This window comes from Hippocampus zosterae, chromosome 5 (genome assembly GCF_025434085.1).
Source record: "Hippocampus zosterae strain Florida chromosome 5, ASM2543408v3, whole genome shotgun sequence".
Lineage (NCBI taxonomy): Eukaryota > Metazoa > Chordata > Actinopteri > Syngnathiformes > Syngnathidae > Hippocampus > Hippocampus zosterae.
The window spans coordinates 2,092,758-2,116,045 of NC_067455.1; the positions used below are offsets into that span (position 1 = coordinate 2,092,758).

The 23,288-nt window shown below is 47.6% G+C and overlaps 2 protein-coding genes, 1 long non-coding RNA gene and 1 pseudogene across 5 annotated transcripts in view; 3 read left to right on the plus strand and 1 right to left on the minus strand.

The window, feature by feature from the left end:
- The window catches only part of LOC127600519 (solute carrier family 2, facilitated glucose transporter member 3-like), an 80,994-nt gene extending 79,301 nt beyond the window's left edge, over positions 1 to 1,693 (plus strand). The window contains exon 11 of the mRNA XM_052065158.1: positions 347 to 1,693. Within this exon, the coding sequence (XP_051921118.1) occupies positions 347 to 610 (264 nt within the window). The 3' untranslated portion in view covers positions 611 to 1,693. The remainder of the gene's footprint in view (positions 1 to 346) is intronic.
- Positions 1 to 1,693, plus strand: part of LOC127600520 (solute carrier family 2, facilitated glucose transporter member 3-like) — an 80,689-nt pseudogene extending 78,996 nt beyond the window's left edge.
- LOC127600689 (uncharacterized) lies at positions 253 to 2,086 on the minus strand. Its single transcript, XR_007962392.1, has 2 exons — positions 2,019 to 2,086; positions 253 to 606 (listed from the first exon to the last, which is right to left on the minus strand). It is a non-coding gene; the product is annotated as an uncharacterized LOC127600689 (long non-coding RNA).
- Positions 2,087 to 3,648: 1,562 nt separating this feature from the next.
- The window catches only part of LOC127600438 (ephrin type-B receptor 5-like), a 27,568-nt gene continuing 7,928 nt past the window's right edge, over positions 3,649 to 23,288 (plus strand). The window contains exons 1-5 of one of the 3 annotated variants that reach the window (XM_052064977.1): positions 3,649 to 3,805; positions 12,445 to 12,509; positions 14,349 to 14,621; positions 16,657 to 16,826; positions 18,412 to 18,707. In XM_052064977.1, coding sequence (XP_051920937.1) covers positions 3,700 to 3,805; positions 12,445 to 12,509; positions 14,349 to 14,621; positions 16,657 to 16,826; positions 18,412 to 18,707 — 910 coding nt within the window. In that variant the 5' untranslated portion in view covers positions 3,649 to 3,699. Of the gene's footprint in view, positions 3,806 to 12,444; positions 12,510 to 14,348; positions 14,622 to 15,876; positions 16,571 to 16,656; positions 16,827 to 18,411; positions 18,708 to 23,288 lie in introns of those variants that run through there. The other 2 variants (XM_052064978.1, XM_052064979.1) reach the window with 2 other exon arrangements.

Sequence of the window (23,288 nt, forward strand, 5' to 3'; positions counted from 1 at the left end):
TCCGGGTGCTGCGGTTTCCTCCCACATTCCAAAAACATGCGTGGCAGGCTGATTGAACACTCTAAATTGTCCCTAGGTGTGAGGGTGAGTGCGAATGGTTGTTCGTCTATGTGTGCCCTGCGATTGGCTGGCAACCGATTCAGGGTGTCCCCCCGCCTACTGCCCGGAGACGGCTGGGATGGGCTCCGGCACCCCCCGCCACCCTAGTGAGGATCAAGCGGTACGGAAGATGAATGAATGAATAAATACAACTGAACGTACATAGGTGATACTTTACTATGCCACAAGAGGGCGCCAGCATGCACACACTTTGTTGATCCAAACTCTCTGTCTGTGCTTCCCTTAGGAACTCTGCGGTCCTTACGTGTTCATCATCTTCATGGTCTTGCTCATCCTCTTCTTCATCTTCACTTTCCTGCGGGTGCCCGAGACCAAAGGAAGGACCTTCGACGACATTGCTCAAGGATTCGCCGCCAGCGCCGCCGCCAAATCCCCCAGCTCCCCCGCGCCCGAAGCGGAGGTTGCGGACCAACCCGGGAGCAAAGAACCTGCGCCCATGTCCCCCTCGGAAAAGGTCCCCATGGTGGCTCTTCCCGCGGAGAATCCCTAAATGAGAAAGAAAGTCATGTGACAAGAAAGCGGGTCGAAAAGGTCAGTGGGACGACATCACATTTGAGTGAGCCTTTTTTGTAGTGTCAAACAAATCACACTTAACAGGGTGCTTTGTGGGGGGGTTTTTGTGTGTGTTTTTTTTTTTTTTCTTTTCATGTGGAAATACCAAAATAATTAACCGAGGTCCTTGTAAACCTGCTTAAACGGAACCGCCAGGCCTTTCAAAGTTTGTTGACATGCCTCGCATACCGCCTCCTTTGTAAGAGGATCAACCTGGGTTCAGTGTTCAGAACCCCCCCCCCCGCCATCGGCCGCGTTAGGAGGTTACTGGATTCCAGCTTTTAGATATTGAGGTCGAGCTCGGAAAAGCCAGGCTGACCTCGAAAACACTGATGGCGCGGGCCCCGCCCTCCTCCCAGACCTTTCCCTGAGATCCACAGGGGAAGACTGCCCGCCGACAGACCCCCCCCCCCCAAAAAAAAAGAAATCAATCCAAGCAAGGTCAGCCGTATCATTCTGCAGCATAGGAACTGTTGGTGTGTGTGTGTGTGTGTGTATATACTTTGTATTTGTTGGCCTCTGCTGCTCAAGAAGAAACGAGTTTGCGTGCACGTCTACTGCAAACGAGAAATTTTGATGGTATGACGATGAGGTGGCGCTTCAGCTCTTTGCGGGACTTTTTGCGTGACGACCGCTTGCAGCTTTCTCCGATCAAATGCAGCGCAATGTACCACGTTGCTGTTTCGCCCGCCATCTGCTGGCCTCTTGGTCATGAAGTGAGTTGAGGAGCTTCATTTGGACAAACGTAGTCAAAATGATCAAAGAGAAGGAAGCAGTGGAAACGTTTTGGAGGGGGGGGGAGTCGAAAACTTGCATAGGCCTGTAGAGTGGCAAAAGTAGTGGCTGGCAGTGTTGCTTTTAAATTGGTGAAGGTCAATTAGTTTCAATTGATTTTTGGAACAGGTTTGATTGATTTTAATAGTTCAAAATGCTGCGTTCGTGTTTCCTTTTATTCCGTTTAGTATTAGATTGAGCTTCTTTTTTTCCATGTAAGGAATATTTGTTCACTGCAAGATCAAAACATAAAAAGCCACAGTCAGTGTTGGGTGACATCGAGAGGCCATTCTAAAGGAAGCGAGTCAATTGATTTTGGCTATTAGGGGCGGGGCTTAGTCTCCAGTTCCCGCAAATCACGAAAATCGTATTTTCTCCGTTCAGAATTGACTTTAATGCCACACGATGGTGGCAAAGCACTACTTTTCTTTTAGACATGGCTATGGCTTGAATCAATCAACCTCCCGCCTACTTCGGTTTGTCATCCCGATAGATGCCGCAGCATAACAGCAAAGCACTCCTTTTACATTACGCTGTGCTATGGCCTGACTAAATGAAGCTCCTGTCCTCACCTCAACATAGTCCCTTGGCGCCAAAATGCAACAGGAAGCAATACTTTTGCACCGGGCGGGCCTTTGACCTGAGAACAAAAACCGCAATTGGGTGAGCAGAGGAAAAAAATGGTCGCTTAAGGTCGACCGGTTTAATCCTAACCTCGCGGGTCACCGAAGAGAACAGGTCAAAACACTAGCAACGTGTATTTATTTTCAGCGCTTTGGTGTGGACGCACAGAAATGGACCATTTGTTTGTTTTGATGCCGAACGTAGCTTGCGGAGCGGCGTCACATTTGCACTTTTGGCAAGAGCGGACTTGGACGACGAGCGTCTGCTTAGAATCCGACGGACGCATTCCATCTGTTGCTGCCACTTTACATCGAGATGAAAGCAACCCCGCAAGACATCATTGAACGTTTTCGTTCACTTCAATCGGCCGGCGGATTATCTCGGGGGTAACTCATGTATTGGTACGAGTGTACATTTGTGAAATGCTCAGATTTTTCGTGCCCGTCTGTCTTCGGGGGTTGTTACTTAAGCGTTCCTGTACGCCACTAAATATGCCAACTTTTCATCTGTATATTTTTGCTCTGTGTTTGCATTTTTATATCGCTACGCAAAAGTGTTGAGTGGGTGTCACATTGCTGTGAAACGCCCACTTCGAAAAGAACTAAAGTGGGAATAAAGTTGTGCATCTGTGTCAAGAAGAGACTGTCTGACGATCATCTCCGTGCGGCCATTGATGCGATGAACCAGCGAATACTGTACTTAAAATACTGTACTCGGTATACAGTATGTCTCTTCTTATCCTCACTATGAATCGATACCGACTAAAATCGACTAAATTGCAGCCACTTGTGGTATTCTGCAGTATTGCAACGTCAGTTTCAATCCGAATCATCGTTCCGGTGCCACTCTGATCTCGAGGCACCACACGATGAAATATGAGGGAGAATTGGATGTTGCTGGAATTTAAAAAAAAATTCTCCTCAAAAATCTCCGTGGCACCCGACGCATATCGTACAGCGTACTTCCAAAAGCATTCTGATTGGCTTCCTTCCTGACAGCAATGCCTCAAAAAGTCAAGCGATTCATTTTGTAATGATCGGTTTTCGACATAAATACCCACATTTAGGAGCCTGTGCCCCCTCCCGGCCAGCTGGGAATGGGGCCATCGGACTGTGTCGAGCCGGCGGGCAAACATCTCCCTTGCAAGAGTCCACTCACGTCTTCCTCATTGCGGAGAACTGGGGCATGAAAAGCGCGCCGCCGTCAACAAGCTGCAATGCTGCGAGGTGGCCAGTGAGGGGCGTGCGTGGGCCGGGCCTCAACCGCAGCTAGTGGGAACGGGGGGGGTAATTGTGACTCCACAAAATGTTCACATATATTGGAAAAAAAAACGTGAGCATTATACAGGCATGTGAGGAACGCCGCAACATGCCGGCTTAACCTCGAGGTGACTGTCACACCTCTTATTAACTTCCCCGTTTCCATGACAACAGCGTTTTGTGTATATACGCCACATTTTTAACCCCCCCCTTTCCTGTCATCCATTCGTTCTCCTCCCATTGCTGATAGTGGGAACAAACAGACTCCACCTACCCACTCTTTCCCTCCCTCCACACACACACACACACACACACACACAGACACGCGCACGCGCGCGCGCGCTCACACGAACACGTCTCTCACTCTTGCATGCTCTCTCCCTCCCCGGCCCGCTGTCAGTGTCACTCTGTAGTGGAGATGTGGAGCGTCCTTCTGTCCCTCTGTTTCTTTCTCCGACCCAATTCAGCTGAGGAAGGTAAGAAGTAACTTTTTAAAAAAAAAAAATAAATTTAACCCACGCTCATAAATATTTAATTTTTCATAAGGGATCGATTTTTAGTGGGAGGTGGCTAGAAACTTACTCACCGTGGCTCCCTGGGAACTGTTTGACAGCAATGTATGGGAATTCAACTCCTCCTTGTTGCAAGGAGTCACACCTTGTTGCAATGTGTGTGTGTGTGTGTGTGTCTCTGTGAGTGGTTCCAGGTGTGTGTCGTGCGCCAGCAAACAAAAGAATATGGAGAAAATGCAGCAGACATAAATGAATGCTAAATTGCATAAACTATGTCCACCCTCACTCTTTTATGTCCCTCTCAGGCCAGGACACCCATAACCCCGCACCCCCTCCCCATAGTACCCCACCCCATCTTGACCCTTTCTTGCAAATGTGCAAGATGGTTTAAGTGAGACTTTCTCCTGGGCAGATGAGAGTGGGCAGTCTTAAGCGATCTCACTGGTAATCTAATGATTCAGATATCATTTGTGCGCGTGTGTGTGTGTGTGTGTGTGTGTGTGTGTGTGTTGTTTCCTTGAAGATGGTGTGTGTAGTGGTGGGGGTTAAAAGAGGCACCTCCTCCAACATTAAATTAGAATCCAAATGACAATTTTGGGGCCCAAAACAGCCACCACGGCGAAGCTCACTATTATCGACGTCGATATCATTCTGATCCTGATTGTTATTCTCTGCGAGGATTCATATTTTTGAGGTCCTAAACATGAACGAAAACTCGCACACGCGTCAGCCCTGGCAAACTGCACCTTATTTTTTTTACCCAATTTTTAATATTTGCACCTTATCATCTTTTATTGTACCCCTTTTTAAATTCACACAGTAATACACTTTTACGTGCTCTTCTGTTTTTCAAATGTAATTTTCAATTCTCGTCGTTTCTGAAGAAGTATTAAGATAAGATAAGATAAGATAAGATATCCGTTATTCGTCCCACACTGGGGAAATTTACATTTATTCTATTTACCTCTTTAATGCAACTCCAACAATTGAAAGAAGAATCTTCTTCAACTTCTCATGTTCTTCTACAAATCGACCCCACCGGTGTTCCACAGGGATCATTGCTAAGACTGCTGATATTTGTCTGTCATGTGCAATATTCTTAGTGATGGAACAAAGATGTACCTACCCGGCAATGAGCCTATTCTTATAAACACAAATCATTTCAAAACACGTAAACAGACGTGTAGAAGTCACGTGTATGTATCTAAAAAAAAAGATAGGAATCACTGACTGTTGGCGTGTGCGTGAGTCACTCACGCCGCAAAAGAGAGCTAACTTACCCCCACCCATCGATCAGGGCTGGCAGCAGATGGTCTGGATGAGGATGAAAGATGGTAAGCAAGGCCGCGGCGCGGGTCCGTTTGGCTGTCGGACTTTGTGTCATTGAAATGAAGCTCCGCGTAATACACGATTGACCCACTATTGGTGGGGGGGGGCAGCCATATAAATCTGCCTTGTTACGGGATCTTCGGGTCTGCTCGGACAGCTTCTGCGTGTGACGACCTGATTGCTTCTGTGCTCCTGAGCCGCCCAAACATTTCATCGGTTCTTTTGTAGCTTCAGTGCGCACACACACTAAAACGGAAATTCGAACACAGAACTTTTGACTGTTAGGCGTGCTTACCAACCACTCCCCCGTGCTCCTCCTGAGCTGAGCCGTCTCAAACATTGAGACGTTCAAGCGTGATAATAAGCACCTTCACACAGCTCATTTCAATCACGTGAGCGTGGTGGCTTAGCGGTTAGCGCATCGGCCTCACGGTGGAGGAGCTCGGGGTTTTGGTCGTCAGTCTTCTCTGTGTGGATTTGGCATGTTCTGTACCCAGCAGGTCACCCCGCTTTAAGGGTCGTGTTCTCACTTCAAGGTCGCGTTGGCCAAATTTCCGCGGGAGGTTTGCTCTTTAACTGCATCTTAATTAGGCCGATAGTCGCCCTTTTCCTTGGGTGTGATAAGCCGTCTTTTCCAGGCTGGTGTAAAAAGAAAACAAAAGGCGTGCCGTGCGTGACACAGTCGGTTGTCAGTCGGCCGGAAAAAAAAAAAAAAAAGCAACTCGGTTGCTGCGTGCTCCCTGGCGGAAAGGGCAGGATGCAGCGTCAGCATGTTTTGTTTTGTTTTGTTGTGTTTTGGTTTTTCTACAGAAAAATGATTTAGTATGCAAGAGAAGAGGCGAGCAATGCATTTTGCCTTCAGCGATGGGTATTTGAACTCAAACAGGAGCAACACATGGAGACGGAAAATATAAGAATCTTCACTGGCATATTGTCTTTATCCTCTGTGAGGAACCAATTCATATTCCAGCAGATGACTAAATGACTTGAAGTATTTGGGTAAACTCTGAAAGACAGACTGCTATTTTTCTTCTTTTTTTTAAACACTTTCTAGAAAGCTGGGACAGATTAATGGCAGTTCCATTCATTTCCATGGAGAAAGATGTTTTGAGATTCATATTTTCAATTCCAAGCGTGTTTACGGGCTGAATTAATGTCATAACTCAAGGCATCACGACAATAACAAGTTTTGCTCAGAGCAAAAAAATAGGAGGACGGAAAAATGTCGACGTCGTTGAGGGCCAGCTCCCGGCCCTGTGAGGACGAATTAAAAAAATCGGATTGGTTCGATCAACCGTCCCATTGCCAGTATTACACCCTGAACCGGTTGCCAGCCAATCGCAGGGCGATAACCATGCGCGCTCACGCTCACCCCTCGGGACAATTTTTTTTTTCGCAATATGAAAAAAAAATATTGCGTAATATTTCGCCCTTCAGAATACAGCAAAATTATAAAAAAAGTTCCACCTGCGTGCTGCCATTTCCTTGTAAAATGGCTGCCCTCCGATCCGCTCCAGATGCCCCACCCTCAAACAGTGGGTCCAGGATGCGGCCTCCACCAGACCATCATTACGCGCGACCACATGCGGCCCCCGCGATACGCCAAGACAGAGACGTCAGCAGGGCCGAGCAAAGAGGAGCGGATGAACCTTATTCCCGAAATAAGCACGGCTCGTGTCAGAGGGACTCATCAAAAATTCCCTCGCGGTTTGTCCCGCTGGATGCGGGCAGGCTGCCGTTTTTCACTTGCGACGGACGGCGACCTCAGAAAAAGAAGCCGTTCTAGAAAAAATTAGCAAGCGGTGGCTTTGTACGAGCGCCATTCATCTGCAGGTTGGATAACCACATAAAGGAGCCCCCAACCGGGATCGATAAAGTTTTCGGAACGGGAAAAATATCACGAGACTTGTTGCTCATCCTTTTTTTTCTTTTTCAGGGGAGCCTTTGGGAGGGGGTGGGGGGGGTCAAAAAAAGATCAAGTCGGAGGGGTCCGAAACTTCGCTAAACGCAAAGGAACAAGTTGATGAGTGGACAACACTAAGTAGTCACTCGCTTTGTCGCGTTGCCGCTGTTGTCATGCTAACAAACACAAAACGTGTTTTTTTTGGGGGGGGGGGGCATGAGACCGAAAGTCCCCACAAAACGGAGTGATTTGAACCAGAGTGGGACAACTAAATATAAAAGTGGGGCTTCATATTCCCACCCCCACTAAAATAAATAAATAAATAAAATAAGGGCGGCCCGGTAGTCCAGTGGTTAGCGCGTCGGCTTCACAGTGCAGAGGTACCGGTTTCGATTCCAGGTCCGGCCTCCCTGTGTGGAGTTTGCATGTTCTCCCCGGGCCTGCGTGGGTTTTCTCCGGGTGCTCCGGTTTCCTCCCACATTCCAAAAACATGCAAGGCAGGCTGATTGAACACTCTAAATTGTCCCTAGGTGTGAGTGTGGGCGTGCATGGTTGTTCGTCTCTGTGTGCCCTGCGATTGGCTGGCAACCGATTCAGGGTGTCCCCCGCCTACTGCCCGAAGACGGCTGGGATAGGCTCCAGCACCCCCCGCGACCCTAGTGAGGATCAAGCGGTTCGGAAGATGAATGAATGAATGAATAGTTCTTCTGGACCCGGCGCTGGGTTTGCTATTTCACCCACATTGGGTTAATTTTTGACCCATCCGTTTCAAGAGCGCAAAATATAAGGAAGTACAGTGTATGCTTGCTTAAGTGGTAGACCAACCCGGCGCATTTGGTACTAATCAAAGCCAAGTCTTTGGCGGATTGCGTGAGGTGTTAAAATAACACGTGGCGTGATAGCAGGCGCGACGCCGACAACAAACACGACGATTCGCAGGCGCGAGAGTGTGACCGCAAATGCGGAAAATGGTTTCGGAGGCTGCGAGTTTGGGGGGGGGGGGCGTCGCTCGTGAGCCAAGCGGAGGAGGTCGCCCGTGAACTAATGCGGGGTCACCGCTGAACCGCAGACGAGAGCTTTTACACCCACGCTTGGACTCGGCGAGAGACAAACACCATTCGGAGTCCGCTTTTAATGTACACCAGACACTTTGCCAGATAAATAATACACATGGGAGCGGGGGGGGGGGGGGGGGGTAAGAAGAAAAAGAAGAAGGAAGGTGACAAAAGTAGTCGCGCTGCGTTTAAAATACGGATTTGACAGACTTGTATGGACTTAAGGAAAAGTATCCGTCAAACGCTAGTTTAGTTCGACAAGTGAAGTTGCTCTTGATGCTAACTGCGCCCGTAGTACAAAGTAAAAGACGAGATTGGAAGAAATGAGAATTTTATTACCACCTAAATGGTTCCAAAATGTTACTGCGCTCATCACAACTGACTTACTCCAACAAAGGTTCATCTTTGAGGTCAGTTCATATTTTTGAGTTTAACTCAAGTTACGCAAGCACAAAAGTAAATGTGTCATTTGTATACAACACCCGTTTCGATACCTTGACACAACAGGAAAAAAAATTTAACGCATCAAATTCTTCTATTACCAAGTTGTCCTACTTGGAATCACACCCAAAAAAAATGTAGTGTGTTGTTTCGTTTTGTTTTTCAAAACAAGAGCTAGCTAGCTAGCTAGCATTGACGCGACTTCTAAGCTATCAAATGTGTTCCCGTGAATTCGCAAACGTGAACTGAGAGATAAAAAGTGTACAACTCAAAAATATACACGTTCCCTCATTTCGAGATACTATCATTTGCTCAGCTGACTTTTTGGTCTTAAGTTGCCAGCGAAAAAGTTACGTGATGTGTGCTATCGTGGCCGCAAGTTCACACCAAGTAGCAGTCTATTAGTTTGTGAGCAATACTTCACAAACGCGCTTGTTTATATATAGTTAAACACTACTCTCATGGTAAATGTAAAACAAATAATTTTAAGTGGCATATTTCAACAAACCACATAACTGTCTTATGAAAATTCCCTAGCCTAATGCTACAAAACAACGCAAGAGGCCATTAATGGGCTAACAAAACTAGCTTTGATGTCATTATTCACCTATAGACATTGGCATGTATTCTTTATCTTCTGCGTGAAATGGCTACAATGATCACAGCTTAGGTTTCCTTGAATATTTGTACTCCCACTGGGTTTGGAGGATGTGCGATGGGAGGCTGGGGGGGGGGGGGGGGGACAAGGGACACGATGGAGGAGCTGGTCAAAGAAGCAGCGGTGCGCTTTCAATGCAACAGCACTCAGGTCCAGATTGCAGACTCAGCACTTCTCGGAGCTGTCAGGAACAAAAGCTGAGTGTTTCTGCTGTCAGATGGACGCCCCCCCCACCCCCCCCAAAAAAAAACAGAGATGCTGTGGCCGCGTGTGTGCGACAGAGTTAAATAAAGAGGCTTTTACAGCCAAGTGGCCGTGCCAGGCAACTGTGCCCCCACTTTTTGTCCATGTGGCGAGGTCTTAATTCTCTGAAAGGTGTGCACTCAACGCTCTACCTCGGCATGTCACCGTGAATTATTCACCGTGCAAATGTCACGCCACAAGACAATCATGAGGCTCGCCGCCGCCGCTGACCCGGCTCATGTACATCTGCTCTGGCATCTGTTAGTACCTCACTCGCGCATGACGGGTGAATTAGATGGACATGAATATTCATTCATTCATTCATTCATCTTCCGTACCGCTTGATCCTCACTAGGGTCGCGGGGGGTGCTGCAGCCTATCCCAGCCGTCTCCGGGCAGTAGGCGGGGGACACCCTGAATCGGTTGCCAGCCAATCGCAGGGCACACAGAGACGAACAACCATTCGCACTCACACCTAGGGACAATTTTAGAGTGTTCAATCAGCCTGCCACGCATATTTTTGGAATGTGGGAAGAAACCGGAGCACCCGGAGAAAACCCACGCAGGCATGGGGAGAACATGCAAACTCCACACAGGGAGGCCGGAGCTGGAATCGAACCCGGTACCTCTGCACTGTGAAGCTGACGTGCTAACCACTGGACTACCGGGCCGCCATGAATATTCATTTTTACGAATATTCATTTTTAAATCGCTATACGTGTTGTTACTCAAGCTTGGCTGAACTAAAATAAAGCAGCAAATGTTAATTGAATTTGGACAGACACGCGTAGCATCTGCTAAATAGAATAGCACTTAATGGGTATCTCTGCATGTGTGTGTGTGTGCGCTATAAGCTACAGCAAAAACGTTGTGAACACATGGGGTGGCTCGGTGGTCGAGTGGTTAGCGCCTCGACTTCACAGTGCAGAGGTACCGGGTTCGATTCCAGCTCCGGGCCTCCCTGTGTGGAGTTTGCATGTTCTCCTCTGGGCCCGCGTGGGTTTTCTCCGGGTGCTCCGGTTTCCTCCCACATTCCAAAAACATGCGTGGCAGGCTGATTGAACACTCTAAATTGTCCCTAGGTGTGAGTGTGAGTGCGAATGGTTGTTTGTTTCTGTGTGCCCTATGATTGGCTGGCAACCGGTTCAGGGTGTAACCCCGCCCACTCCAAAAAAAAAAAGTCACAAGGCAGATTTGCTGTCTCCATCCGCCAGCGTCATCCTTAAAAAAAGAAAACTCGCAACAGCTCAGTCAGAGAACCAAGGGAAGATGCGAAGAGGGTGTTCAAGAGAATCTTCAAATGATATATTTGTTTGTTGTCATGTGTGTGTTTTTTTTTTCTGTGCCTGTGTGCTGTCAACGCAAAAATCTTCTCCACGCATCGGGGGAGAAATTCCTCTCCACTGAGCAATTGTGTGCCATGAAATATGAGTAGAAAGAGATCAAAATTGTATGACCCCCCCAGTAAGAATTATTTATCCACAGACAGAGAGGCAGATGCTAACGTCCCTAAGCGCGTTTTATATTGACTGCAGCCCAACGATATTGTATTTTTTTTAGCGGAGCGCTAACATTCCAAGAGAGGAAGTCTTTGCCGCTTCACCGTGCACAGGAAACTTTGGTTAAGCATGCGAGCGCAGACGCTGCCAGACTGGAGCGGACGGCGGCCAACGGGATTTGGGGGAGCCAGCTGGAAAAAATTCCTGTGGCCAGATCTGAAGTGTCCCAACAAAATGTGTGTACGAACACAATGGCGCGGTTTTGCTCGAAAAAAAAAAAAAAAAAACGACAACGCAAACTTTTTCCACTCTGCCAAAATGGATGCATCCAAAGCCAAAGCAAATTTAGCAAACACTTGGGTGACCTTTTTTTTTTTTAAATCTACTCTATCATTATTCTACGAGCGTTATCTTGTTTCTGCTGTTTTGTCTTTTGCCTTCCTGTATGTGACTTTTAAAGCACGATATGCTAACGCTAATCATTTTCCTGTGGTTGTGGGGCCTAAAAAGTCGCAGTCAGCGCCCCTTTCCTGCGGTGTTCCTCAAGGGTCAATCTCGAAGCTCTTCTGGTTTGATGCTAAATTCATGTGAAATGCCATTGACGGGCTGATTGTTGAAATGTTACGGTGCTGTCAATCTTCAAGGAGCGGCAACGCATACAAACAGCCTCGAGTCTCTACCTATCGACATCATATTCCATACCCTGCACCGGCGCGTCATTATTGCGTGCGAGGTCATGTGTCGACATGCAGCACCGTGCATTGAAGTGCATTTTGCTTGCATGGAGTGCTCGAAACGCAACCAGTGGGAAAAAAAAACTGCGCCGAGTGACCAGCTAATTCCGCCTCGTCTCCCGGGCCGTCTTTTTAATCTTTGACATACGCACGTAGCGGGGAAAGCCCTGGGATTGCTCGGCGTGGCGGCTGGGGAGAAATATCAAAGGGGCGATGTGCACCAGACCTGAATTCCGTCCACGGGCCAATAATCTGCTCCATCCATCCATCCATCCATCCATCCATCTTCTACCGCTTATCCGGGGCCGGGTCGCGGGGGCAACAGCTTTAGCAGGGAAGCCCAGACTTCCCTCTCCCTAGCCACTTCTTCCAGCTCTGCCCGGGGGATCCCGAGGCGTTCCCAGGCCAGCTGGGTGACATAGTCTCTCCAGCGTGTCCTGGGTCTTCCTCGGGGTCTCCTCCCGGTGGGACATGCCCGGAACACCTCACCAGGGAGGCGCTGAGGAGGCATCCGAATCAGATGCCCAAGCCACCTCATCTGGCTCCTCTCGATGTGGAGGAGAAGCGGCTCGACTCGGAGCCCCTGCTTTTTAATTTGGTGAAGTCATTTGATTCGAAAGCGGACATCAGGTTCTATTTTTAGCACGGCGGGCGTATCCGCGCGAGTCATGGTTGATATGCTTCACATAGGCCAATTGTGCGCCCTTCTAAAACCATGTCGTGCGCTTGTGTATGTGACAGTGATGCTGCTGGACACAACGGAGTCGACCACCGAACTGGGCTGGACCACCTACCCGGACACAGGGGTAAGGAACCAGAACGGGAACATTCGACAACTCATGGCAAAACGTTGGCGCCTTGAAGCCCCAGCGCCAGGGCTTAAATGCGCCCCCGCATGTTCCGTGTCATGTGATTTCATCCATGATGAGATTGCAGTGATTAAACCAAAGATTTGCCAGCCTTTCTTGAACATGCGTGCGTCAAGCGTGCGTGTGCGTGCGCGTTCCTGGTTGCGTGACCGTGCTAAGGTCACGTCTAGGGTCAGTAAAGTTCATTCATCTGGAAGTGAGTGTGACGCACTACTAATATGTCTTCTGATTACACACACACACACACACACACACACACTTTAGAATGAAAAACTTGTGAGGACTGGCCTAAATGTCCTCACTTGTCAAAAATGTCCTCACTACGTTGGTCTTATAATCACAGTGGTCCTCACAAGAATAGTCATACAAACACACACACACACACACACAGGCACACATTTTATCCATTGTCACGACTGATTGAAAAGTGAACAACAATTTAAAGAGCTCCGGTTTAACCCTAATGCATAGTTTGGAAAAGCATTAGAAAAGGAACTTTTAGAAACGCTGTTGGCTACCGAAGAGGGAAATATGTGCTTTGGTTCGATTCATTGATTTCTTTGTCCGAACCGGTTTAGATTTCCATTCTTGGGGCCCTCTTTTCGCTCCCAGCGCGACTCTAGCTCAAAGTCTAGTCGAACTTGTCTCTTTCTTTTGGTATTTTCATAGACGGGCGCGGTTGGGAAAAGTGAGGCTTGCGCCGTTGTGGGAGTGAACACAGCCAATAAAAGCGGCTACTCTCGTTGCCTTTAATTTCAGCCTGGGAAGCTTCGACCAAACCTAGAATCAGCTGATGAATCGTTTGTGGGAATTTTATTCTGACAAATATTGAAATCGGCATGGGCCTCCCAAAAAAAGTCTCGGACCGGGGCAAAAATGTATGCGGCAGCTGACCCGAACAATGCGTTATTGCAATGTGGTCTTGTTGGATGAATCGTACTCAAAGAATTTGTCCCTCCCGAACATGCGCGCGTGTGTGAGCTGAAGATATGTTCATATGACCTCAGGCAACGAGCAAAGAAACAGATCATGGGGGTCGGGGGGGGGGGGAGTAGTTGTTATGACTTGTTTGTGTTTGAATGCGTGTGGCACTCTTTCCATACTTTTCTCTCCATGTGCCATCTTTTCCCAGGCTCCGGGGCACATGGAGAGTCTGCGTACTTGCTGTGTCTCCATGCTCTTAGTGACTGCCCCCCCCCACCCCCCCACCTTTATCTGTCGTTGTTATTCTTTCAATCTTACCTTCTTTCACATGCACGCCAACTGCGCTTTCACTCTCTCTTTGGGTTGGAGTCTCCGCACCGGAGATCAGGATTTCACTCAGAGCATCTTGCATTCGTATGCCACCCTTCTCCTCTCCACAAGGGGCAGCATCGCGTCCATATGTCTGGAAATACACACGTGTGTGCACATGTGAGTGTGTGTGTGTGTGTGACCTCGTTGGGGTCTGAGCTGCCACCCCTCCCTGTCCTTTGTCACCGGAGGGATTACCAGGCTCACCCGCATTTCAGCTCAAATCAAATCATAAATATGAGCCCTTCCTATTTTTTTATATATATGTTGCTATTGCCATTGGTGCCTCTCCAACAAGCATGATGATGATGAGCCTGAATGCATCATTCCTCAATGTTGCTCCAGAAAAAGATTTAGGATTTTTTTAATTTTATTTTTTTAATTCCCACACTGGCGGTGGATAATTGGCGAAGCTTAACCGGAAGGGGTTACATTCACATTTTGACTCATCACGGCTTGCAATGTTGTTCGTGTCCCTTCCAGTGGGACGAAGTGAGCATCCTGGACGACCGCGGGAGGCTCATCCGGACGTTTGAGGTGTGCAACATCAACCAGAATTCCCGCACGAAGGACAACTGGTTGGCCACGCCCTTCCTGTTGCGTCACTCCGCCCCGCGGGTCTTTGTCACACTGCGCTTCTCCGTGCGGGACTGCGCCAGCCTGCGGAACCCGTCGCCCACCTGCCGGGAGACGCTCACCTTGTACTACAAGCAGGCCGACAGCCAGCGGGAACTGGAGAGGACTTGGGCACCTGAGGTGAGGCCCGAGAGCCGTCGTTTGATATCGTTGTCGCTATAGCAGTATACTTACTTATTGTCAGTAAACAGTAAAATGCATCAGCACTCAGGCACAAGCTGATGTCGACCTCAACTCGCACCCAGACACTCACACGTTTCCCTACACCAGGCCCTGACTCTTAAAGTCACTTGCAAATTTGAATTTGAGACGACACCATTACTGTTCGGTGGCTAGCAACTCAAGACTTCAAGCAGCTTATTGCCAATCAGTTGAAGGTTAATGTCAAAGTAAACATCAAACAAAATTGTGTTTTTACTGCAAAGTAACCTCGCCTTGCCTCTGCTACCTGAATGCTAACATCAAATGGGAAACGACATAGACATGCCGGCTAAGAACTAGCATCTATGTGGCAGCGTTACTACGCTTTAAGCAATCTGAACTGAACGCAAAGGCTGCTACGAGACATTTAGGCAGACCATATAACAATAATCCAAGGCATGTACCGTATTTTGGAGCCTTTAGCGTTGAGACTCTCAAAAAACGGGATATTGTATATAGTCGACGTCATTCCACAATATTGTGTGACTTTCTGAAATCTTGCACTCAACAAATATATTTTAAAAAACAAAAACTATTCCTAAAACTAAACCACAACACATCAAAGGACCAATTAAAAACAAACAAAAATCAAAACGACATTAAAAACTAACCGTAATGAAAAATCCCTCTGGTGGTTATTATAACCCTGTTTTGTTGCATACCATTTTCACAACATGACACGACTCTGTTTGGACAACATCCTGAAAACCAAATAGCACGCGACGTGCACTGTGCTAATCATGCCACTACTCATTTGTGTTCTTGCCAAGGGGGACGACGACGGATTGCATCACGCGGATGTGATGCTAATAAGCTCCGATTCACAAGATATAGAAAGATGTCGCTGTCATCTCTCCAAACATCACCGCAGTCCAACTAATTGCCTCTTAAAGGCTTCCTAAGTGGCTGTGGCAGTCTTTGCAAAGATGTTTTATTTATTTCCGCCAGAACTTTCTTTCGCTTTTGACGCCCCTTTCGGAACCCGACGTCGAAGTGGTGAGAAAGAACCGCGGCGTCGTCTCGGCAACGCGGGAGGGGGGGGTGATATTTGTAAAGATTGTAAAGTGCTCGGGAGATGAGATGCCTTTTTTCAACATGCAAATCAAAGTCTGTCTGATGAGGAAACGGAGGAGCAAGGAAGTGCCGGAAGTCCACAAGAGGACTCGAACGCAAATTCGTTTTGGCTGCCGCTGCTCAACCCGTATTGTTTTGTGTTTTTTGTTATTGTAAAGTGTCCTTGGGTGTCTTGAAAGGCGCTTATAAATAAAATGTATTATTATTATTATTATTATTATTCCTGTTGCGAGCTGCTTATGTCCGTGTCAATGCTTACGTACCTCATTTTCTCTTGCTCTCATATTTAGTCGGAGGAATTACACGGGGTATCTCTTGCATTCATTTGGCCGTACATGTATTTGTATGACAAATAAACGATAAAATGATAACATATTTTTAAAAAACACATTTATTTTGTGTCACCTGGGGGAAAAATATGCTGTAGTGTGCATGCCAAGTCGCTAGGTGGCACTTGTGGTGGCATTGGTGGTCATACTATCCACGAGTAAGTATCATTTCACTGGTATCGAAGTAAAACGTCCATCAATATGCTAATATTTCATGAGAGATGATAAGTCACGCTCGTTTATAATAACATTTTGCTCAATCTTCTATTAATCTCTAGGGAAGGGCGGAACTGCCGATGCGAGGTGACGTTTTTGGAGTGGCAAATACGTTCGAACGTACTATAGAGCGGTTTATAACATCGACCGCGTCTTCGCGTAAATACGATTTCAAATGAAATGAAAACGAAGAAAACTTAATGTGACCCCCCCATCCCCCACACCCCTCCAATCTGAACAGAAGATAATGTGTGTGATTGCTGTGCAACATACTGACATCGTTTTGTCAGTCACGTCATTGTTTTTTTTTCCTCCTCTTCCCCGTGTACGCGCAGCCTTCGAGCGGTGAGAAGGAGAGCAGGGAAGGCTGGGTGAAGATCGATACCATCGCCGCCGACAAGAGTTTTTCCAAGGTGGAGCCCAGTTCGCCACATCAGTACCAACCCAACCGATACAGCCGCATCAACATCAAGACACGCAGCTTCGCACCGCTCACGCGCAATGGGTAAGCGACACTCGTGTGCACTGAGGACAACTTTGCTTTCGTTTTCGCTTTTTGGTCGAACGCACGAGTTGAATCGCTACTTCTGCTTTTCACCCGGTTTACTTTGACCATATTTTTGGTGTGTAGTATCTCTACTGAAGTACAGAGTGTGACTACGTGTGTCACATCTTGTGCTTTTTTTTCCGGGGGGGGGTGTTTTTGGTTGAATGCTGGATCAATCGGTACTTTTATTTTTTTAACTCTGTTATCTGTAATTCTGTTTATGTACAGAATATGAATATTTGAGCCAGCCCTGGTATAGTTTTACCTTACTTACTTACTGCTGTCAGGCTGATGAATAAAAAATAACAATCATAATAATAATAATTAAATGATGTGAAGGAAAATTGTAAATAGTACTGCGATTTATCCATTGTGTTCATATTGTATTTAATTGAAAGATGTTTGTTGTTTTTTTTTTCTCTGTCTCCTTTCTTCTTTCTACATACATTCTTGCTGCTGGAGGCTGTAAATTTCCCCAGTGTGGGACGAATAAAGGATATCTTATCTTATCTTAATTCGAAGAGAATCAGTACTTTTACAGAGCCATTCATTCATTCATTCATTCATTCATACACAAGTACTTGTAATTCTACTTACCGGTACCTAAAGAGTGTGATCACTTGTCTCACCTGTGGTATATTTTCACCCTTACTCAAGTCTAGGCATTGAATCAATACTTTTACTTTTTTGAGGCGCTTTCTTGACACAATAATTCATACTCAAGTATATATCATGTGACTGCTTTTGCCACCACTGGTAGGCATGCTACGCATGGTTTATTTATTTTTTATTATTGTTAAGTATTTTTACTTGTACTTAAGTACAGTGTGAGTACTTTTTAAACCCTTTTAGTCGTATTGAAGTCGTGAAGTTGAGTCAGTAATTTCACCTTTGCCCCCGGGGAATTTGTAAAAACCTGTGCTCAAGGACAGGCTGTGAGTACTGTTGTCAACTCTGGTCCTTTTTTTACTTTTAATTAAATGCAAGAGTTAAACCAGTACAAATACTTTTTTTTTTTTTACACAAGTATCTTTACGGGCGGCCCGGTAGTCCAGTGGTTAGCACATCGGCTTCACAGTGCAGAGGTACCGGGTTCGATTCCAGCTCCGGCCTCCCTGTGTGGAGTTTGCATGTTCTCCCCGGGCCTGCGTGGGTTTTCTCCGGGTGCTCCGGTTTCCTCCCACATTCCAAAAACATGCATGGCAGGCTGATTGGACGCTCTAAATTGTCCCTAGGTGTGAGTGTGAGTGCGAATGGTTGTTCGTCTCTGTGTGCCCTGCGATTGGCTGGCAACCGATTCAGGGTGTCCCCCGCCTGCTGCCTGAAGACAGCTGGGATCGGCTCCAGCACCCCCCGCGACCCTAGTGAGGATCAAGCGGCTCGGAAGATGAATGAATGAATGAAAGTATCTTTACTTTTTTTTTTCAACTCAAATGCAGGATTTCAATCAGTACTTTGACTGTTGAAGTATCAGCGCTCCTACTCTCGTACTTTAGCCACGCGCGCCGGAGCGCTACTGATGCGTCCCCTTCTTCTGTGGCAGATTCGTCCTGGCCATCGTGGACAGCGGCGCCTGCGTTTCCCTCATGGGCGTGTCGGTCTTCTACCGCCGCTGTCCCGCCACCAGCCTCTACTTGGCGTCCTACCCGGCCACCCCCTCCGGTGCGGAGCCCACGGCTCTGGTGCCCGTGGCCGGCGCGTGCGTGGCCCACAGCCAGGCCCAAGTGGGCAGCGGGCCTCGCATGCACTGCAACGCCGAGGGCGAGTGGATGGTGCCGGTCGGAGGCTGCGTCTGCGACGAGGGCTATGAAGCCAACCTGAATGGATCTGCCTGCTTGGGTAAGTCTGACCCGGTTTCCCGGAGGACGCTCGCGTAATCGCGTTGTCATGTGGAACGATTCGCGGCGCACAGATGGGCTGATGAGGGTTCTTCCGCTTGTGGAGGAATACAAACGACATCGGCGATGCTCCGGCTGACGGAAAAGAAAAAAAAAAGGGGGTGTGGGGGCTAGCGGCGCCTGGCGCACGTTGTTGTCTTATATATTATTCATTCATTCATTCATTCATCTTCCGAGCCGCTTGATCCTCACTAGGGTCGCGGGGGGTGCTGGAGCCTATCCCAGCTGTCTTCCGGCAGTAGGCGGGGGACACCCTGAATCGGTTGCCAGCCAATCGCAGGGCACACAGAAACGAACAACCATTCGCACTCACACCTAGGGACAATTTTAGAGTGTTCAATCAGCCTTCCTTGCATGTTTTTGGAATGTGGGAGGAAACCGGAGCACCCGGAGAAAACCCACGCAGGCCCGGGGAGAACATGCAAACTCCACACAGGGAGGCCGGAGCTGGAATCGAACCCGGTACCTCTGCACTGTGAAGCCGACGTGCTAACCACTGGACTACCGGGCCTATATATTATTCACCTCTCTGAAATTAGAGATTTGGATTTGGATTCTGTTAGCTTCAGCCCCCCCCCCCCCAAAAAAAAAAATCTGAAATAAGTTCAAGACTGAATATTAAAATAAAAATACATGTGAAAATATTGACAAATGCGCCTTCGTGTACAAGCATGCCCTTTGTTCGCCCCCCCCCCCCCCGCCCCCCCTGCGACCCGACAGTTTGACATTGATACTCATTTATCAGCAAAATCGTAGAAGACCGCTCACAAGGGGCTACAAATTCCCCCCTACAAATGGCAATGATTTACTTGTCACCGTGGCAACCCAACTCCCGTTTCACGGAGCTTTTAGAAGGCCGCACATTGTGCACATACCAGAAGTCGCCAATGCTCGTACCATAAAACGACTTAAAATTTTATTTAATGGGTGACACTACTAAGTGTCGTTATTTACGATTGTTCCAATGTGTTATTCAAATCATAATCAAACCGCGACATTAAATTACGATTGCCGAGCTCTGTTGAAATTCAGCGTTCTATGTCTTTGCATACCGCATCATTTAAATTTTTTTTTTGTGTGTGTGTGTGTTCCGTGATTAAAAAAAAAAAAAAAAAAAGAATCCGTCATGATCCATTTCAAACATTGCGCCCATGCAGCAAATGCGCTGGCAACTTGCGTCCGTATGGCCGCGCTCATTCGCGAGCACACCCGCAGGCGCGCGGTCGACGCTCGGCCGCTTGGGCGACAGCCGGCGATGTTTTCCGATCATGATGTCGACGTCGTCTCTTCGCGGTTTGTTCGTCGGTTGTTGTTGTTTGTGAGGGCAGGGGGGGGGCAATTAAGAGATGAACAAACAGTGAAGAGATAGAAAGAGAGCGCGGGGTGGGGGGGAGGAGAGTCATCATGTGCAAGGGATGTGACACATTTAGGTCACGGGGAAGTAATGGCCACTCATCTGTGAGCGAATGATGAAAACGGCGGCCGGGGGGGTCGGGGGGGTGTTGCGCTCCAGTGGGTGGTGGTTTGAACAGTATAGGATGCCACTCACTCACACAAACTGTTGAATGAACAAAGTGAAAGACTGGGGGGGGGCGGGGGTGGGGGGGGGGGGTTACGGATTTCGAACTGATTCGCTGCAGCCTAAATAATGGAAATAACATTTTTGCCATCACAAAATGTGCAGTCAAGTCGTATTTCTCGTTCTATTGTTGTCGCGATGAGATTCACTTGTGAAAATAGGATAAGGTCAATTCTGAAATTTGAATCGTCTTTTTTTTGGGTGGGGGGGGTTCACAAGTGGGAGAGAAATAGGATACGCACCATAATCAAGTTGTTCCTTGAAAGATTTGACAAATGAAAGCAGGCACAAAGGAGCCGTTTCTTCTTCTTTGCGCCTTTTTAAGCGCACGCACGGTCTCGCTCGCATCTCATTCGCCGCTTCGGACTGGTGACGCGGAGGCAAGACGGCGAAAAATCCCGCTTCATCCTTTCCCCGAGATTTGTCAATGCCATTGAAATCCGTCCCAAAAAAGGGCGAGCTCTTTTTAAATTGCAAAAATGCCGTAGCTCCACCTTTGCCTCGCGATAGAAAGTCCAAACGCGGGACTTTCAGTCGCGCGATTCGTGACAACGACAGCTCGGGTCCTGCCAAGTCAGCTGAGAAATCTGTCAAGGCTCGTTCTCTTTTCCCGACTTGAGATTGAAAGGCTCTTCTGAACGATTCTAACACATCGCCGCCCACGGTCCCGACCGACTTTGGGCTGTGTTTTTTTTTTTTTTCTCGATTCATTCACTGAGCTATGACTGCATTGTTGAAAGGGAGACAAATGGCGATGAAGTCATCACCGGTAATTAAACACAGAGTTTAGATGACCGGCGGGACTTTGTGGACGTGCAATCGTTTGTTCTCCGGCACATTGGGTGAATGTCAACAAATGGCAAATTTTACGAATGAAGAGATGCGCGCTGTGAAACGCTTGCAAAAAAAAGCAAAAAGGAACTTTTGTACTTTTCCCAATGCTAAGTGCGTCTGCCACAAAATGCGCAGCGCGGCAAGAAAACTAAAGAGGACTCCATTCCGACTATTTTGTTGTGCGTGGCCAATCGTTGGAAACAATTGGAGAATGCTACGTGGAACGCATTATGGCCGTCTGTCATCTTTCCACGCGGAAGGATTTGACTTGACTCGCGATACAATGCGCACATAAATATTCAAATGGCAAGTACGTGCTTATTTCCTCATATTTTTTTAATGAAATGATTATTGGCCCCCGCCCGACACAGTCATGTGTATGTAAGTGCGTGTGCGGGAGTGTGAGAGTGTAGAGAGAGAGGGAGATCGATACCGATGCCGATATCTATGCCGATATCTATGCCGATATCGATGCCGATATCGATACCGATGCCGATATCGATACCGATATCGATGCCGAAACCGAAGCGAGCTTGTAAGCTGGCTAGCAGCGCTAGCTAGAACCAGTGGTACATCTACTTACGAACGTCTCTTCATACGAAAGTTACAAAACGCCTCAACAGGAAAATACTGCCTCTTGTTACGAAAGAAATTTGAAGATACGAAAGGTAAAAAGACAGTCTGGGCTCTCTCACTCGCTCTCTCACACATTTAGTTTCATCCTTGTGCCCCTGGGGAACCCTGGAAAGTTCAAGAGTGATGACGGTGCATCTTTCAGGCAAAGCGTCGCCACAAAATCACCGCTGACATTTTGGCAGGAAGAAATTCCAAAACTGCGAGTTGAATAATTCATCCAAGAGTTTGTCACAAGCAAGTAGAGCGGAACATCACCCGCCCGCCGCCGCTCGACCATCACGGTTGACATTCGGAAGCTTGTTTTCGTGATGAGCCTCCTCTCGTCTCCTTTTTGAAAGAAATATTTTGACTACAGATGTACTTTACACAAAAAAAAAAGCGCGTTGGACTTTAGCTTCTGTATTGAGAAAAAAATAATAAAGAGCTGTCCGTGTTGGGGGGAAAAAAATCATCCAGTAAACTCCTGCGAATTAGCAAATAATCCGCAACATAGGTATGATACACAAAAAAAGAACCAAAATCTGTGATGCAGCGGAGCAGCAAAAACTGAACGTGTCGTTCCGCATTTTTTTTTGGCAATGTGCCCCCCCCCCCCCCCCCCCCTCCCCATGTCATGTCAAATACGCACCTTGGCTCTCTGGAGTTGGAAAACACTGCACTAAGCAGTCCTGCAGGAAGGGAAAATTGCCCCTAAAAATATGGAGTCGCCCCCCCCCCACCCCCCTCGATTTTGCAGCCCGAGCGAGTCTACCCAAAGCATTTTTTGGAGTGCGTCTGTTGGAAACATTTGCGGGGTCCGAGGTCACCGCCGATCAACACGATCTTCCCTTGTGCTTTTGGATACCTTCACGTGTTCACTCACGACGTCTTACTTCCTGGCTTCCTTTATGTTATCGTGTACGCAAAAAAAAAAAGGACGGGATTTGTCGACCGCTAGCTGAGCAAATGGATGATTCATCGTGCTTCCGAGCACTGCTATGGATGCTGAGAAGTTGCGCGGAGGGTCGCAGTGCATCGCTCGCATCTGTGCATGAGCGTGTGTGTGACAGATTATGCTGGGAATCAAAAGAGAGAGGGGGGGGGTGAGAAAAAGTGGGTCAGTGATCCAGGCAGCAGCGAAAGTATTATGTCGACATGGAATCTCGCTGCCCTCCTGTCCTCTTCAGAATCAGAATCATCTTTGGATGTTTCTTTCTTTGAACACCAATCGGGCGTTCTAACGAGAGGAAAGAAATGTCGTCCGTGCCGCATGTTTTGCACGTCGAGCACATTTGACAAATCAAGTTGACTCGAAGTTGACTTGAAATGTCGAGAGGAAATCCAAAACTGCCCGGCATGAAAAAAAAATATTTACTGCCGACAGCATCGATATATCAAAGCGATAAATAATTGCGCGAGTCTGCTGAATGTCATTTTTCTTTATCACTCGTTTTGGAATCGTTGTCACAAAAAGTTGAAGGAAAAACTGATTCA